Source organism: Diplotaxodon limnothrissa, linkage group LG23 (genome assembly GCF_057381915.1).
Source record: "Diplotaxodon limnothrissa isolate DT_005_m linkage group LG23, D_limnothrissa_male_GT1.1, whole genome shotgun sequence".
Taxonomy (NCBI): domain Eukaryota; kingdom Metazoa; phylum Chordata; class Actinopteri; order Cichliformes; family Cichlidae; genus Diplotaxodon; species Diplotaxodon limnothrissa.
Window position 1 is genome coordinate 13,002,254 of NC_140617.1, and position 14,761 is coordinate 13,017,014.

General features: G+C 43.2%; 1 protein-coding gene across 1 annotated transcript in view; it reads left to right on the forward strand.

The window, feature by feature from the left end:
• Positions 1-322: 322 nt before the first annotated feature.
• The window catches only part of atp10a (ATPase phospholipid transporting 10A), a 42,191-nt gene continuing 27,752 nt past the window's right edge, over positions 323-14,761 (forward strand). Inside the window, exons 1-6 of the mRNA XM_085348917.1 lie at positions 323-917; positions 6,218-6,422; positions 7,601-7,686; positions 12,657-12,763; positions 12,840-12,971; positions 14,242-14,372. Of these exons, the coding sequence (XP_085205043.1) occupies positions 490-917; positions 6,218-6,422; positions 7,601-7,686; positions 12,657-12,763; positions 12,840-12,971; positions 14,242-14,372 (1,089 nt within the window). The 5' untranslated portion in view covers positions 323-489. The remainder of the gene's footprint in view (positions 918-6,217; positions 6,423-7,600; positions 7,687-12,656; positions 12,764-12,839; positions 12,972-14,241; positions 14,373-14,761) is intronic.

Consider the following 14,761-nt stretch of genomic DNA (forward strand, 5'->3'; position numbering starts at 1 on the left):
CCAATATTACCGCGTGGCACTTACAGACAAAAAACACCCAGGTTGGCTCGAGGAGGGACCTCCCTCCGGGTCAGATTTCCAGAGGAGTGCGACCCCCTGAACCCTTCACGCACGTCCTGTTTGCGCTCAGCCTGCGCACACGGGCTGATCTGCACACCCCGCAGCTGCGCACATCCAGCGGCTTAAGCCCATCCGCATGGCTCACAGATCCGAGCCGTCCCCCCTTTCCCCTTCCCCCCCACCTCAGCATCCTTTTCCAGCAGCAGGAGAAAAAAAGCGGAGACGCTCAACAAGCAAAAGTTTTCCTCTGACTCTGGAAAAGAGGAGTCGACATGGAGGAAATGGAACTGCTAGTGTGACCCCACGGAGAGACTCCCGACCCCCGTGGAAGAATGATAACTTAGCCACCACTTTGGGACGCGGCTTTTTTTCTCTGTGCGCGTGTGTCAAGTAAACTGTGGGAAAGTTTGAAGCTGGGGGGAGCTGGCTATGGCGCGGCACAGCGAGGAGGACGCCGGGATGGCCAAAGCTCCGCCAGCCGCACGGCAAAGAAAGAAGAAACCCAAAGAGAACAAAACCAGGACTGTCCACGCAAACATCCTGCACGACTGCGCCAAAGGGGACGAAAACCCCAACCGACACTATGCAAACAACAAGATTAAGACGACCAAATACACCGTGCTGTCATTCCTGCCAAAGAACCTCTTCGAACAGTTCCACAGGTTCGCCAATGTTTACTTCGTCTTCATCGCTCTGCTCAACTTTGTTCCGGTTGTCAACGCGTTCCAGCCCGAGCTCGCTCTGGCTCCCGTGGTCTTCATCCTGTCCGTGACCGCCATCAAAGACCTGTGGGAAGACTACAGGAGACACAGGTCCGATAAAGAGATCAACCACATGGACTGTCTGGTCTACAGCAGGTAAGCTGGGCCTCGGCTCGATCCTGCAGCCAGCGGTGTCCAGCTGCTGCGCAGAACTTTGGGGGAATGTGTTTTTATAGCGTCTCTCTGCTAAGCCCCACTCACACACACATTCATTCATGGCGTCCACAGCTCCCTAACTTTGTACTTTCTGCTGTTTAAGAGGAGAAAATGCACATCATTGAACAAGAGCCTGCTGTAAATGTGCTACATTTAACCACACAGGCTAGTGCCAGGCTGCTGCCATTCAAAGGAAACCCAAATATGTAAATATACACAGAACAGAGTGTGAAGCACCAGCTCACAGACACCACAGCACAGGAACACAGTGACACAGTATACAGTAGTTTATTATCTTAATGTTCACACATGGTCCAATATTATAGGGATTTTTAACATTTTGCAGTAACATATACTGTGATTTATCACCCTTTTCAACTGTGTCAGTAACTGTTTTATCCTATAAGATAAAGTTTTCTCACTTCAGTTGTTTGTTTGTTTGTTTGTTTGTTTGTTTGTTTTACAAACTGGTCAAGAGTACCAACACTGTCAGCACAACCAGTTGGCAATTCCACACAGTCCGTTTCTGATAATACAACAATTAACTGTGATAACTGTTGAAAATCACATATTTGTTGCTGTTCACAGACAGAAACTCACATTTAACTATTACAGCTATTGATTCGCACTGTTGTGTTACAGCAGCAGGATAAAGGATAAAACTAGTGCAGTCTACAATAAACAACAAAGTAAAAATAAAAGTGCCGCAGGCTCCCAGTAAGCTCTTATACTGCGAGAAGGTGCAGAAGTGTAAATGTGCAACAGTGATTTAAAAATCAAAACAAAGAAAAGTACAAATAAATTTGGTTAAAAAAGAGAAAAAGATTAGAGCAAATTGTATTAATACAGAATATTACAATACTAGAGTATTCGGATACAGTCAGCTGGCAGCCAGTGGAGTCGAGTCCCCTCGTGTTGTGCTCGTTGACAAAGACTCAGTCAGACTGATGGCAGCGTGCTGTCTGTATTGATAAGTTAGACACTTTACCCATCAGGCAAACCTTTGATACAAAGTATCACATGAAATCCCCCCCCCCCCCCCCCCCCACACACACACACACACACACACACACACGCCCCTCTAGTATCCAGCCAGTAGGTAGGCACTGATTTACAGGTTTAAACAAAGCATTAAGAGATGCAGTGTTTCCTTTGCTGTTGTTTCATATAGCAGGCACAGCGCATGATAATGGATTTCAATATGATAATTTAGGATGTAAACAAGGCAGAATTTAGCACTGCTGCTAATTTACACCTGAGCGGGTCACACACAGGTGTTCCAGAAACACTTCAAAGCACACAGAAACAAAGACGTGGCTATGCAGACCTTTTTTCCTCTTTTAGAAATGGTAAGCTTTTTCAGTATGTATTCTACTTTCTGACGGCACAGTTTATCAAACTGTCCAAAGCATTCCAGGTATGTGACGCTCGACTGCCCAAAAGCTCTCTGCTCCACATGTACGCGCTTTAATTTTGTTTAATGAAGTCACGGAGAGAGGACGAGCAGCCAGACTGTGAACAATTTTAATTACAAATAAAATATCTGCAGATTTAATCGTGTGGAGATTCAGTTTAAGTAGTTAAGCATAAAGAGGAGTTTCTTAACCTGTTAGTCATCTTGACCATAACTGCTGATGATGTGACCAAACCGTCAACAGGTTACAGTAGGTACACAAAAAGCTTTGTGCCCCCCCTCACTAAAAAAAGCAAATTAAGTGCACACAGACGTCCCTTCATGCAAGTCCAGAATATTGTGGTCACCTCGGTTTCAGAGGAGTATGAAACTGTGATAGCTCAGCCTCTTGCCTCTGTGTTGTTTCTGCTTATTATGAGCCAACCTGATGACCTGTTTCTGACCATTTTCCTGACTCCGTGTGTGTGTGTGTGTGTGTGTGTGTGTGTGTGTGTACGCAGACTGTATTTTGCTAATGAAAAGCAGCACTGTGGTCCATGCACAGAGCATAATTCACCGTCATCAAAAGGCTCAGTGTTTAGTGACTCCACAGTTTTAGCTGAGTGCTGAACCTAAGTTGTTGTGTCAGGGCTGGACATGAGTGAACTTTTTTTCTGCGGTGGCAACATTGTGAAAAATGTTTCCTTTCTCAGCTAGAGCCTGACTGGTATGTCACTCGGCTGATACTGGGTTATCTCTGAGATTAGTATCCGCATATACGAGGTTATACGAGATGTTTTGCATAGACCGGATTTTTTTCTTCTTCTTTGTTCATTTAAAGTGTTGTCAACAGCTCCATTGTTCACAACTACAGATCAGTCAGCGTGGAGGTGTATTCTGTGTAATGGCCACCAGGTGGCGAGTCTCCAGTTACAAAAAGACTTCCTGCGATAAATATATCCATGGCTCTCTTTCACCTCTGAAACTTAGCTGATGAGTTTATGGGGTCATGAATATTTTTATTTTTCATTATTAGAGTCAGAAAGGAGGATTATCCACACGGTATCTCAGTAAGATCTTCCCCTCGCTCATCACCTCCAGTTCCCAAATATACGGCGACTGGGAAAACACTCAGCTCGAGGCTTGTTAACGAGATTTAACGTCACAGCGGTCGTGTCCATCTTTTATTTCCAGCCTATGTTTACAACGTACATGTAGTACACGGTGTGGAATCGTCACATTCAGAGTAGAAATGTAAAGAGTGCTGACCTGCATATCTCTAAAAACTTTTTACCTTTGGCACTATAGACTGTATGTGACAGATGGACCAAACAAACAGACTTGACCTGAGTGTTTGCGTGGTCATACACTAACAAATTGTGACTGACAAGGCCTTAGCCAATGAGCATTCACTAAAAAATCAGCTATGAGCATAATTTATAAAATAACAAAAACAAAAAGAAACGGAAGTGTTTGGCTCACATGATGATCAGTCATGAAGCTTTTTTTGTTTTGTTTTGTTTTTTTATGGGCTGTGGTGGCGTAAAGTTTGGGACTGGCTGTGTTATACAATCCCTGAAGATCGGTGCAAATAAATGTAGTTCTGTGGAATGTAAATAGTTTGCACCTAATCTGCTGCACAGGGTGCCAACAGCTGGAAACCATCTGCACTCCGAGTCTCTCAACCAGTTCGACCTCAGCTCTTTAAGGCTGGCATATTCTGCCATAACTGAGTAATGAATAAGCGATCGCTGAAGTGTGGAGATTAATTGAACATTTTAAGCAGCGCCGCAGGACACACCTGTGACTGTCGGCGTACTTTTTATCAGGCGGTGCGCTTCGCGGAAAGCTTTGGGTATGTGTGAATCTGTTAACAGTGTGGATTACAGGAACTGGTTCCCCACAGTAACAAATACAGTCATTCTTTGTTTTTGGCACGGGTGGGGGAACGGCTTCACAACCAGCAAATCCTTTTAGTTCTTATCATTTGTTCCACTCTCCAGGTCAAAGATGGATTCCTCTATAGGAGCACACACGAGTCAGAGTAATTCTGGATTAGAATCAGCTTCAGGTTGATTAGTTGCAGCTTGTCATAGTCTATTTTTTCCCTTTATTAACGGACTGATGCCAATGTCACTGCTTCTAATATCCAAAGTATGCACTCGAGTATTCGTTTCTAGAGTGTGAGACATCTCTTATTTCCTCCTCCTTCATCTTCCTGCTTCTTTTCACTCAATAATAAATTTATTTTCATGTGGTTTTGCAAATATTTATCGTCCTCGTTGTGTTTTTGTTCACTCCAAGATTTATTTGTCAGACGAGGAATGCAGACTAGAGCTAAAAGTAATTTTTTTCTGCTGGCACTGAATGTATTTGACTGTCAAAGTTCACGGAAAGGAATGTTTTCATATTAATGTAGGGAGGGTCGTAATGAATTAGTAACTCCTAGGCTCTGCACTATGGAGTTCAACGTATCCACAATATATTTTCTTTACCTGGTTTCGCTTATCCTAAAATCATCAATCAGGCTCAGAGGTCATAAGAAGGTGGTTATCAGCTCGATAAATCAAACCACGATTTATCACTATAGCTACAAGCATGTTTCGCACGAAAGAGGCGCATCTTGTGACCAATCAGAGACACGGACAGGACCACTTTCATTACGACACAGGAAGCTGTCCCTATGACAACAAATGTTATGTTCAGAAGAAGAAGAAAGAAAGTGTGTACATTATTGTACTTTATTGAGCCCCGTGGGGAGATTGCTCTCTGCATTTAACCCATTCACTCAGTGAAGCAGTGGGCAGCCATTGGGCGCCCGGGGAGCAGTGTGTAGGGACGGTACCTTGCTCAGGGGTACCTCAGGGTAGCTGTTAAGGGGAATCGAACCCCCGACCTTCCGATCATGGGGCAACCACTCTACCTACTGAGCTATCGCTGCCCCCTCAGCTAAATTAGTGCACTTTATGTAAGTGTTTTTCAGACATTTTCAGTCTTACCCTTTCTGCCCGGCAGGGTTAGTCAGCTGACTTGCAAATTTTATATAAGGTCAACAAACACAAGGCCTAAGTTTCCTGTTTTTGAAATATGTTTCTATTTTAAGGCTTCTAACCACAAAATTTTGTTCGGATCGCTTGGAGCCAGAAGGAAAAAAGCAAGGAAGGAAGCCGATCCTCGCAACCTGTGTTTTATCAGTAATGTTTATCAAAGACAGATTAATCAAACTCATTATATTTCATGGGTTATATACAACCCGGTTTGATGCCAAACAAGTAAAACCACTGCATAAAAATTCTTATATATTTAAAAAAAAAAGACTTTTTCATTTCTTTAAATGGAAAGAAGTACTCTCTGAAGATGTTCATCTGAGCCGGGGGTCTCAAACCTGCCTCTTCCATCTTCAGTGGCTCCTCGTGACTTGAAACTATGTGACAGATATAGATATAGGCAGATCTTACTATGAGGCCTCTTCAAGGGGTAAACGTAAAGCTGCATCCCGTCATGCTGCTCTGTTGTTCAGGCTCCGGGACTGTTTATATGTCGGTAATAAGCTTTACTGACGTGAAAAGTTTCAGAGTAATTCATTATTTATAATAGTGGCATCATGTACTTCCTTTGACTGACATATTGAGGAAGAAGTGAAGCTGAATGTGCTTGACCGCGAGGAATGTCGCAGTCGCTTTCACCAGTTTTAGCATCAACAAACAGGCCGTCCTGTTTCTGCGTGGAACGTGTTTGCTGTCCAGATTTATGGAGGACGGGCTGAAGTTTCCATTTTTAGATTGTTGAACTGTGGAAAACAATAGCTCTGCATCTTTCACGGTTCGCCCTCTTATTGTTCCGCCAGAGCAGAGAGACGCTATGTGGAGAAGTACTGGAAGGAGGTGCGGGTGGGAGACTTCATCAGGCTGCGATGCAACGAGATCCTCCCCGCTGACGTGCTGCTGCTGAGCTCCAGCGACCCCGACCGCCTGTGCCACATCGAGACCGCCACCCTGGATGGAGAGACCAACCTGAAGCAGAGGCAGGTGGTCCGCAGCTTCTACGACCTGGTGAGATGGATGCTTCTCACTTCCTCTCTGCTGTGTTTTCTCTTTTTTTGTCAGAAGAAAAAACTTTTAACAGGTTGAAACTTTGAGTTCTCTCCAACTTTTAGTTGTCAGGAGTCTCTTTATGGCAGGCGGGGGAGTTAACGTTGTAAAAAGTCCCCTCGAAATAAGATATAATTAAAATCCATGGCTGTTTGTTTTTTATTTTAATTCTAATTAATATTTGAGAAAGTCTTTCTCTTTGCAAATTGAACTTCATGTCTTGTTCTCTATAAAATCTTAATGAGGCCTGGACTTTGTCACTGGTCATACTAGATTTTATCTAGAGCTACATTTCTTGCACTCATGTACAAATCTGCACTCGTGTATTTGAAAGCTGTCACACACGAGCGCCCTGCCCACCAGCAATAGTTGTGAAATGAAGCAGTATAGACATATTCAGCAATATCAGCCATTTTTAACGTAGTATTTCACATGTGTAACAGTCAAAGCCATCAAGCCTATTTTGGCCCACAGGTGCGCAACAGCTGCGAGCTGAGAAACGTGCTAGGAGAGAATGCAGCGAGCAGGGAGGTTAATGCTGATCTTTTTGCTGAGGTGGGAGAGGTTAAACGAGGCTTCTTCAAACCCGGCAAGAGGTGCACGACCAGCCGGAGCGCAACAGGCCAGCAGTTGTGACGCTGCTGTTTTTGGTGCGCGTGGGAAGCAAAAACCAGGCGCTAATCGCCCGGAGCCTGATTTACAACTAGGAGGACTTGATTTTGGGAAAGTTCCTCAGGTCCAAAAGCAACTGTTTAACAACAAGACAAGCTGATCATTTATTAAATAACTTGTGTGGGTGGTTTCTGAGTTGAAAGTCATTGAGTTTTTTTATGGTGGTTAGAGGAAGGGTAAGTCAGCTCAAACAGTGCAGCCTAATCAATCTAGTTAATATGCAAACTGCCCTATTAAAGACTAATACGTTCCATTAGCTGCAACTTTAGTCAACTAACAGAGGAAATAATAGAATGAGTGCAGGTGGGAGTCTCACTTCCTTCACTTTATCCTATCTCGGATGGGCTGTTTGGGCATTAGTGTTTTGTAATGCTGTGTAACTGTACTTCCTGGGGAAAGGATAAATATTCCACCTGTCACCTGAAGCTGCATTCTTTACCTGAGTATTGTTTGCTTTCTGTTTGCAGGACTGCGAGTTTGACCCTCTAAAGTACAACAGCATCATCGAATGTGAAAAGCCCAACAACGACCTGAACAGATTCAGAGGCTACATGTGAGTCCCGCCTTTTCTACGCAACTGCCGTGAGGCTGCAGCTGCCACACAGCAGCTTCTAATGCTCGAGTGTATTAGTGATATCAAAGTCTTGTTTTCGTTTCCCTGTAAATGAATGCAGTGTTGTTTGGAGTATCGCCTGCTGCTGGCTTCTGACTGGAAATAATGCGAAACTGTGGTTTGTTGAGAAGCCAGCGGTTTCCAACTCGTAATTATGACTCAAACGGTTTTTCCAAGTCGAGATTAAAATTTGCTTTCCCAGGAAAAAGGGCGCAGGGTTTGAACAGTTGAAGGTGTATGTGCTGTCTCGTGACCAGGAGAACCTGCAGATAATGAGCCCTGTGTGTGTTTTCACTCTCTTTTGTCTGTTGCGGAAATGGTGTGTGCACGATGTACAACAAAGAAATAAGAAAGGAAGGACTAAGAAACATTTCCAGAGAATAAAACCTGAAACAACAAAACCCACTCTGGAATCTCACTGAAGGGAAAGTGAATTAAAAACATTCAACATGAAATAAAAAATAAATAAAAATTGCAGAACTATAATAACTCTGGTCCATCTCCACTTTTCCTTAACTGCTACCAGGAAAGGAAAGCACATCACTGTGTGAGATGACAGATTTTCACATTTTAAAACCCTCTGTGTGTCATCTCCACAGTATATTTGTCTCCAGGTCACCCAGTGTAAGGTTTGTGCCACAGATGTTCTAAATTAACAGTATTGGCAAATACAAAATGAATAATTCTATCAATGAATTTTAAAATGTATTATTTTACAAAATAACAATGATTAAGATGCTAAATTGCAGTCATTAGGAAAAAGATTTGTTAATTTCCCTCATAAATAATATAATTGTTGTGACAGGTGGTCTAAATACTTAGCTAACAGGCTAATGTTTCAGGACATAGAGAACCTGAAAGTCACGATGCCGATTAACTTTTTACAAACTAAATGTTTACAAAATGAGCAAGAAGTGAGCAAAGAAAACCTAAAAGTTAAGTAGAGTCAAGAAACTAAACTAAAGCTGAAGTAACACACTGAGAAAAAATGCAAAACACAAGCTAGGATGGGTGAACCAGACGAGTGGACAAAGAGTAGACAGAACAGGAAACGGGAAGTAATCAACGCAGGTGAAGACGGACGAACGGGAAGTAAAGCCCAAAACATAGACACAAGTGACAGCCCGAGTGTTAGAGTAAAACAGACACATCCTAAACACGGAGACGAGATGACGCACAGCAAACATGAGCGAGGAAAAGGCACGAACTCACAAAAATAAACTTCATCGCCAGGATTTGATTTCACAAGTGCAAAAACTCCGAACGATAACAAGTAAGACAAATTGGGCAAACACAAAGCTTCAAATCCTGGAACAACCTAAAAACGAAAAGCACAGATCATTCATATTCATGCACCAAACTCTCAGATCGTGACGGAGTCGGATGAAAGATGCTGCAGAGTTGCATTTGCAGCATCTCTCTGGGACTTTTTGAGCTTTGCTCATATAAGAGACGAGAAGTCAGAATATGTGAGTTTCTGCTGCTTTGATTTTGACGCACGTTTTCCAAGGCGAAGCTCGAGACACCTTTCGACGTTCCTCAGAATGAGTCAGGACCGTTCGCGTCTGCAGTCCTGCAGTAGCGCTTGGATATTTGATGCGTGCAGTTGTGTTCATGCTGCCTGTAGCTATTGGTTACATAATACTTCCTGTGTGGGTCAGACTTGGTCACTTTTCTGTTAATTGCATTATGTTGGACAAAATGGTTTATATTGAACATCTCACACAGCCATTTGAGGTCATAACGCATATCTATTCCCACTCTTTTTACCCGCGGTGGTAAATGCCACGGGGGTCAGGTTTCCGCCGTCTAATTGAAGTACACTTTATGGGACCTCCTAACTGGATTTGTTTCAAATATATGGCACCCCTCGCCCGAGAAGCCTTCTGGATGTGTCTGCTCAGGCTATTTTTGGATCTTTTGTAATATCATAGTGGAAACACTCGTTAAAGGCATCAAATACGTCTTTCCAATAATTTTCCGACTTTCCTGGGGATGAGTAGAAGAATGGGTGCCAATTTATGGTCCTGCACTTAACCTCAGGTAGTGTTGCCTTTACCTGCAGACTCTGACTTTTTCTTTATTTATAGTACTGCAGTAAATTGGCACTGTAGCTTTAGCAGAAATGGAACTACTCTTCACAGCAATGCAGACCTCAGCTACTGCTGATAGCAATATGTGGTGTGAATACAGGGGTACTTCCTCAGTGAAACACCATGTAGTAATAACAACATTATTTTTATTTTATCATTTTTATAGCGGCTCTGAGTTTATAAAGAGCTTTAACAGACAGGCTAATGAAGTTAAACAGAGAGCCAAGCAAAATGGTCATAATGTGATGGTTAAAAATACACACCAGGCAAAAACTTGCCTGAAAGATGATAGGATACATGGGTGATTAGCCAGGTGGACGCTGAGGATCTGAGGCTACGAACTGATTCCTAAGAGCTCGTGTAGCTCATGTAGCTCAGGCCCAGACCCAGATGTGTTTTTTAAAGCTTTAAGTACAAAGCTGTGAAAAGTGCAGGGAGCCAGAGGTGAAACGCAGGGATCGGGCTGACGTGATGCTGTTTGCTAGAACTGTGAGAGAGTGATGTTTGATTTATAGCAGAGAGGAGGGAGCTGCAGAAGTCCAGCCTTGAGAAACGGATGCTCGGGTGATTTTCTTTCAAAAGTATTGGTTTTTGAGAATCTGAGATTCTGTTTTGGAGAAAGTTAGACTGGTCAGCTTCTCTAAAGCTTGAAAGTTTAAATATTTTGATGTCATTTTGACACAAAAGCTTAAATTTTAATTTAAACTGCCTCATTTAAAACTTTGGAAATGTAGTTTTAATTGTTTCTAGCTTCTCCTTTTGCTTCAGTGAAAACATGTCTTGTTTTTGTAGCTTCTTCTAATGCTGTCAGCGTGTGCAATTTTTCAAATTTTGATGGATCGGCTCTGAGATCTTCTCAGCTACAAGTTATAATAGCAAAGGTACATAAATAGCAAAGATATGGCCACTACAGCGCAGGTTCTTTGAGGATTTAGAGAACAACAAATCATGCAGTCTTTCTCCCCAGACGCCGACTGCTGCTTCTCTGGATTTTGGCTCTATGAGTCATAAAGTGTTGTTGGAGTTCGTGGCTCTTTATTCTAATTAGATTCAGTGAGTATTTTGGAGTAACTCCATCTTTTACAAAGGTTGCTCCTTTTAGAGCAGGAGTCGAGTCCCGCTTTAGTTGATCGGCAGCATAAAGCCCAATCTGTTCCTAAATGAGCCGTCCCAATAAAACAAATGCATTATATCTGACCTGTCTTTAATATCAGTGCAGTCTCAACAGCATGTCTTATCACATGCGGTTACAGAAGGTATAAGCAGTTGTGTTATTTGATTCTTTATGACTTAAACAGTTTGTCAAGATCTGGAAATACTTGATATTTTCAGGCATGTGAGGAACACTGAAGTTGTTAAAGATCTTCAGTCATCTCAAAGATCTCAGTCAGTTTCCCTACTTTGTGCTGGACTGGATCCTTTGCTGTGCCAGTTGTGCCCCACTGCTTTATACACATGTTTAACACTTTATGTGTTACTTAACTGAAGCATAAATCATGCTGAGGATGCTGGTTGTGTAAGACGCCAAATCTGGGAGTCCCAGCCCTTCTTTTGGTTTGGATTGTTTAAACCATTTCAGTCTTCCGCTGGATCAGTTTTCCTAAAATATGACTGCGGGGATCATGGGAAATAGGCTGAGTAACCTTGGTTAACCTCGCTAGTTCTCAGGAACATGTTTATCTGAGTTAAAACTGTTATAGTTGTTGTAGTGTACACCTTTGAGAAAGAAAACTGAAATGATATTTTGCACATTTAAAATTAAAGTAAATGAAAACGTGCAAGAAACGTCTTTTAGTTTTCATCTTTCTTTTTTTTAGGGCAGACTTGTCAGCAGTGCCAGCCTGAGGAGGCTTTGGTGCTGTGAGCTGATTGATCATATAAAACCTGTCCTGAGCTTCCCCTGAAAAATGTCCTCCAGTACAAGAAACGCAAGCTAACGGAGTTCAGATGTTTTGTCTTTACACCCCTGCTTTTACCACCATCATGCCTCTCCAGGTGTTGTCAGTGTGGTTTGACAGCTGGATTCACGCCAGCTGTTCTTCCAGCGTGTCCCCTCAGTGAGACGTGTTGTGTGTGAGAGACAGAAGATGAGACGCGTCCTCTGCAGCAGTCGGGCTGACCTGCGCACATGTGATTATGACTTGTGTTCGTCTCTCAGAAGGAGACCAGATGCTGCGGGTATTCAGTTGCCAGGCTACAGTGCAGCGTTGGGCACAGAGCCTCATCTCACCAGAGTTTTATTATATTACAGCCACTGACACGAGTCTAATTTCAGACTTAGAGCACTCTCTGCGTATCACGTGCTGTTATCGGCTTCTCCCACTGTCTGAGCTGCTAGTGACGGCTCTGTTATCAATCTATGACGTGTCAGTCATAAGCCAAGCGCTGGACTTTCCTGTTGGTAAACACGCCGATAGTTGTGACTCTAAAACCGGCAACAACAGAGATGATTAAATGCGGCTCTCCAGCTAAAGCTTGCTGGGCTGTTAAACTAACGTGCTTGTAATCCTTGATTTAGTAATAGGATTAATGCTGACATTAAAAGCTCAGCACCTCCCTCATAATATCACTTTGAGTTTCAAAGTGAGGGGGGGGGGGGGGGGGGGGTGCTGCTTGGTAACTGCTCCAGTATCAGAGGGAATTTGTGCTGACTCCTCTGGAGAGGTGCGGGGATAGGAGTGATTGATTGACCAAGGTGCTCGGCAGTAAAAATCGATGTTGTGTTTGGACCGGTAATTTTGTTTCTCTCAGTATTTCTCACTTGAGTGTAACTGTGATCCTTTGGCTGTCATTCTCACGCCTCCTCTCACCTGACAGAATCCATCGAAGCGGCAGGAGAGACGCGCTTTACAAAGAGAACCTGCTGCTGCGAGGCTGCACCATCCGCAACACGGAGGAGGCCGTGGGAATTGTCATCTATGCAGGTCGGCCCCCGAAATGACACCTCGGCTGCCACGCAGCTGATCCCACCTCTGACTAACCCGCCGTGTAACTCTGCAGGTCACGAGACCAAAGCCATGCTGAACAACAACGGTCCACGTTACAAGCGCAGTAAACTGGAGAGGCAGATGAATGTAGACGTGTTCTGGTGCGTCATCATCCTGCTGGTCATGTGCCTGTTTGCTGCTGTTGGTATGTAAACAGCTGTTTGGAAGTTTAAGGCGACCTATTGTGTTCATTTCCAGCTGCTTGGTATCTCCTCAGGAGTGGTGCAGCTTTGTATCATCCACACCTCAAAATTCTCCTTATTTGTGTATATAAATAAATATTAAAATAAGATATTTTAAAAATGCATACAGGGAAAATGAGAAGAACTGTCAGAATCTTTTGGTTCTAATAACAGAAATCTGCTCTTTCCTTAAAAGATAAATGAATTTGTTTAATCTGGATTTGCTACTTAGCGTCACACCTGGGAAAACATATTTTGTCGTGACTTTGTCGTAGTCGATCTTTAATGAAAACCCTTCGTACGGTAGCCCTGAGAGGTCAAACAAACTGCAACTTAAGAAAACACCAGCAAATTTTTAAAAAATGCTGTAAAATGTCACAAAACACAGCGGAAAAGTTTCTGTGGAGACATTAAAGTGTTTGCATTAGCCATTTACTGTTAGCTTGTCACTTGTGCAGCTGCTCCGTCACGTTTCACCTCCCCAAAAACGTTTCCGTTTTGTTTTGTGAGTTTTTTGTTTTTCTTTGTGTGCTTTTGCTGCGTTATTCTATTTGTGGTTGTTTTTGATCTTTCATGGCCACCGTACCTTCACCTGTGTTAAAGAATATTTCTACAGGCCTCCAAACCTGCAGGCAGAGACTGGACATCTAAATATTTTAGGGATTGCAGACATCCATCTTTTTGTGTTACCCTGAGCTCCGCTCCTGAGAGTCCATATTCACAGAGCTGAAGTACCATAAAAATTATTGCAAACCTCTTGAAACCAGATTAAAGAAAACCAGAGAAACACACCAAAAGAGCGCAGATGAGGAGGAGAAGACTGCAAATCCAAATCCATCTCAGGAATCTGAAACAGTCATTGTTAACAACCTGGAGCCACAGCAGCTCGATCAACAGGCGCTGGAGGCTTTGTAGTTGTAGCCAGAGCTGTGCCTGAGATGACCCCCACTGACATCACACAGAGCCAAGAGTAGAAAGATAGTCTGAAATCTGAAACCTGCTTGCTCTAAACAATACTAGGTTAAGACCTGCGAATGTGTTGCCTTGCAGGGATTTACCTCATTTTAATTCATCTTTGACCGCATTTAATATGAGCATTGATCACAGAAACGTCAGAAAATAAATCTAAATATTAACAAGGAATAACAAAACTCTTACACAGAGCTTCCTCTGCTTCTCTCTCCTGTCCTTCCACTGTTTGCATGAGCTGACCTTGTGCTGTTGCTGTTGCAGGTCACGGGCTGTGGATGTTTCAGTATGGAGATAACAGACCCGTGTTTGACGTTCTTAGCCCAGAGGGGACCAACTTATCGCCCATCATGTCAGCCATTTATCTCTTCCTCACCATGATCATCGTCTTTCAGGTACTAAAAAGAAAGCAGCTTAAAGAAGCAAAGGCACAGATAAAGATATAAAGGCAATATCACGGACTGTGAAATGTTTTATTCTGCTGTACATCGTGGCAGTATTTCAGCCTCCCTCTGCGTGTGACCTCTAGATCTTTTTCTCTGTTTGTTTGGAAAAGCAAAGATGAAAAATGTGTTGCTTCGAGCAGCAAGACAGTCTCTTTAATCTGAGCTCAAAAGGAGAGAAAGTGAGACCCAACAGTTATTGATCTGGTTGTGTTTTTTTTAGGCAAAAAGTTTCAGGGAAAATGTCGGCGTGTCCCGTGTCACAGCAGCAGCAGACGAGCCGCCCCGGTGTCGGCCTTTCAAAATAAACGAGAAATCGCAGAGGGCAGTTCTTTGGTCTC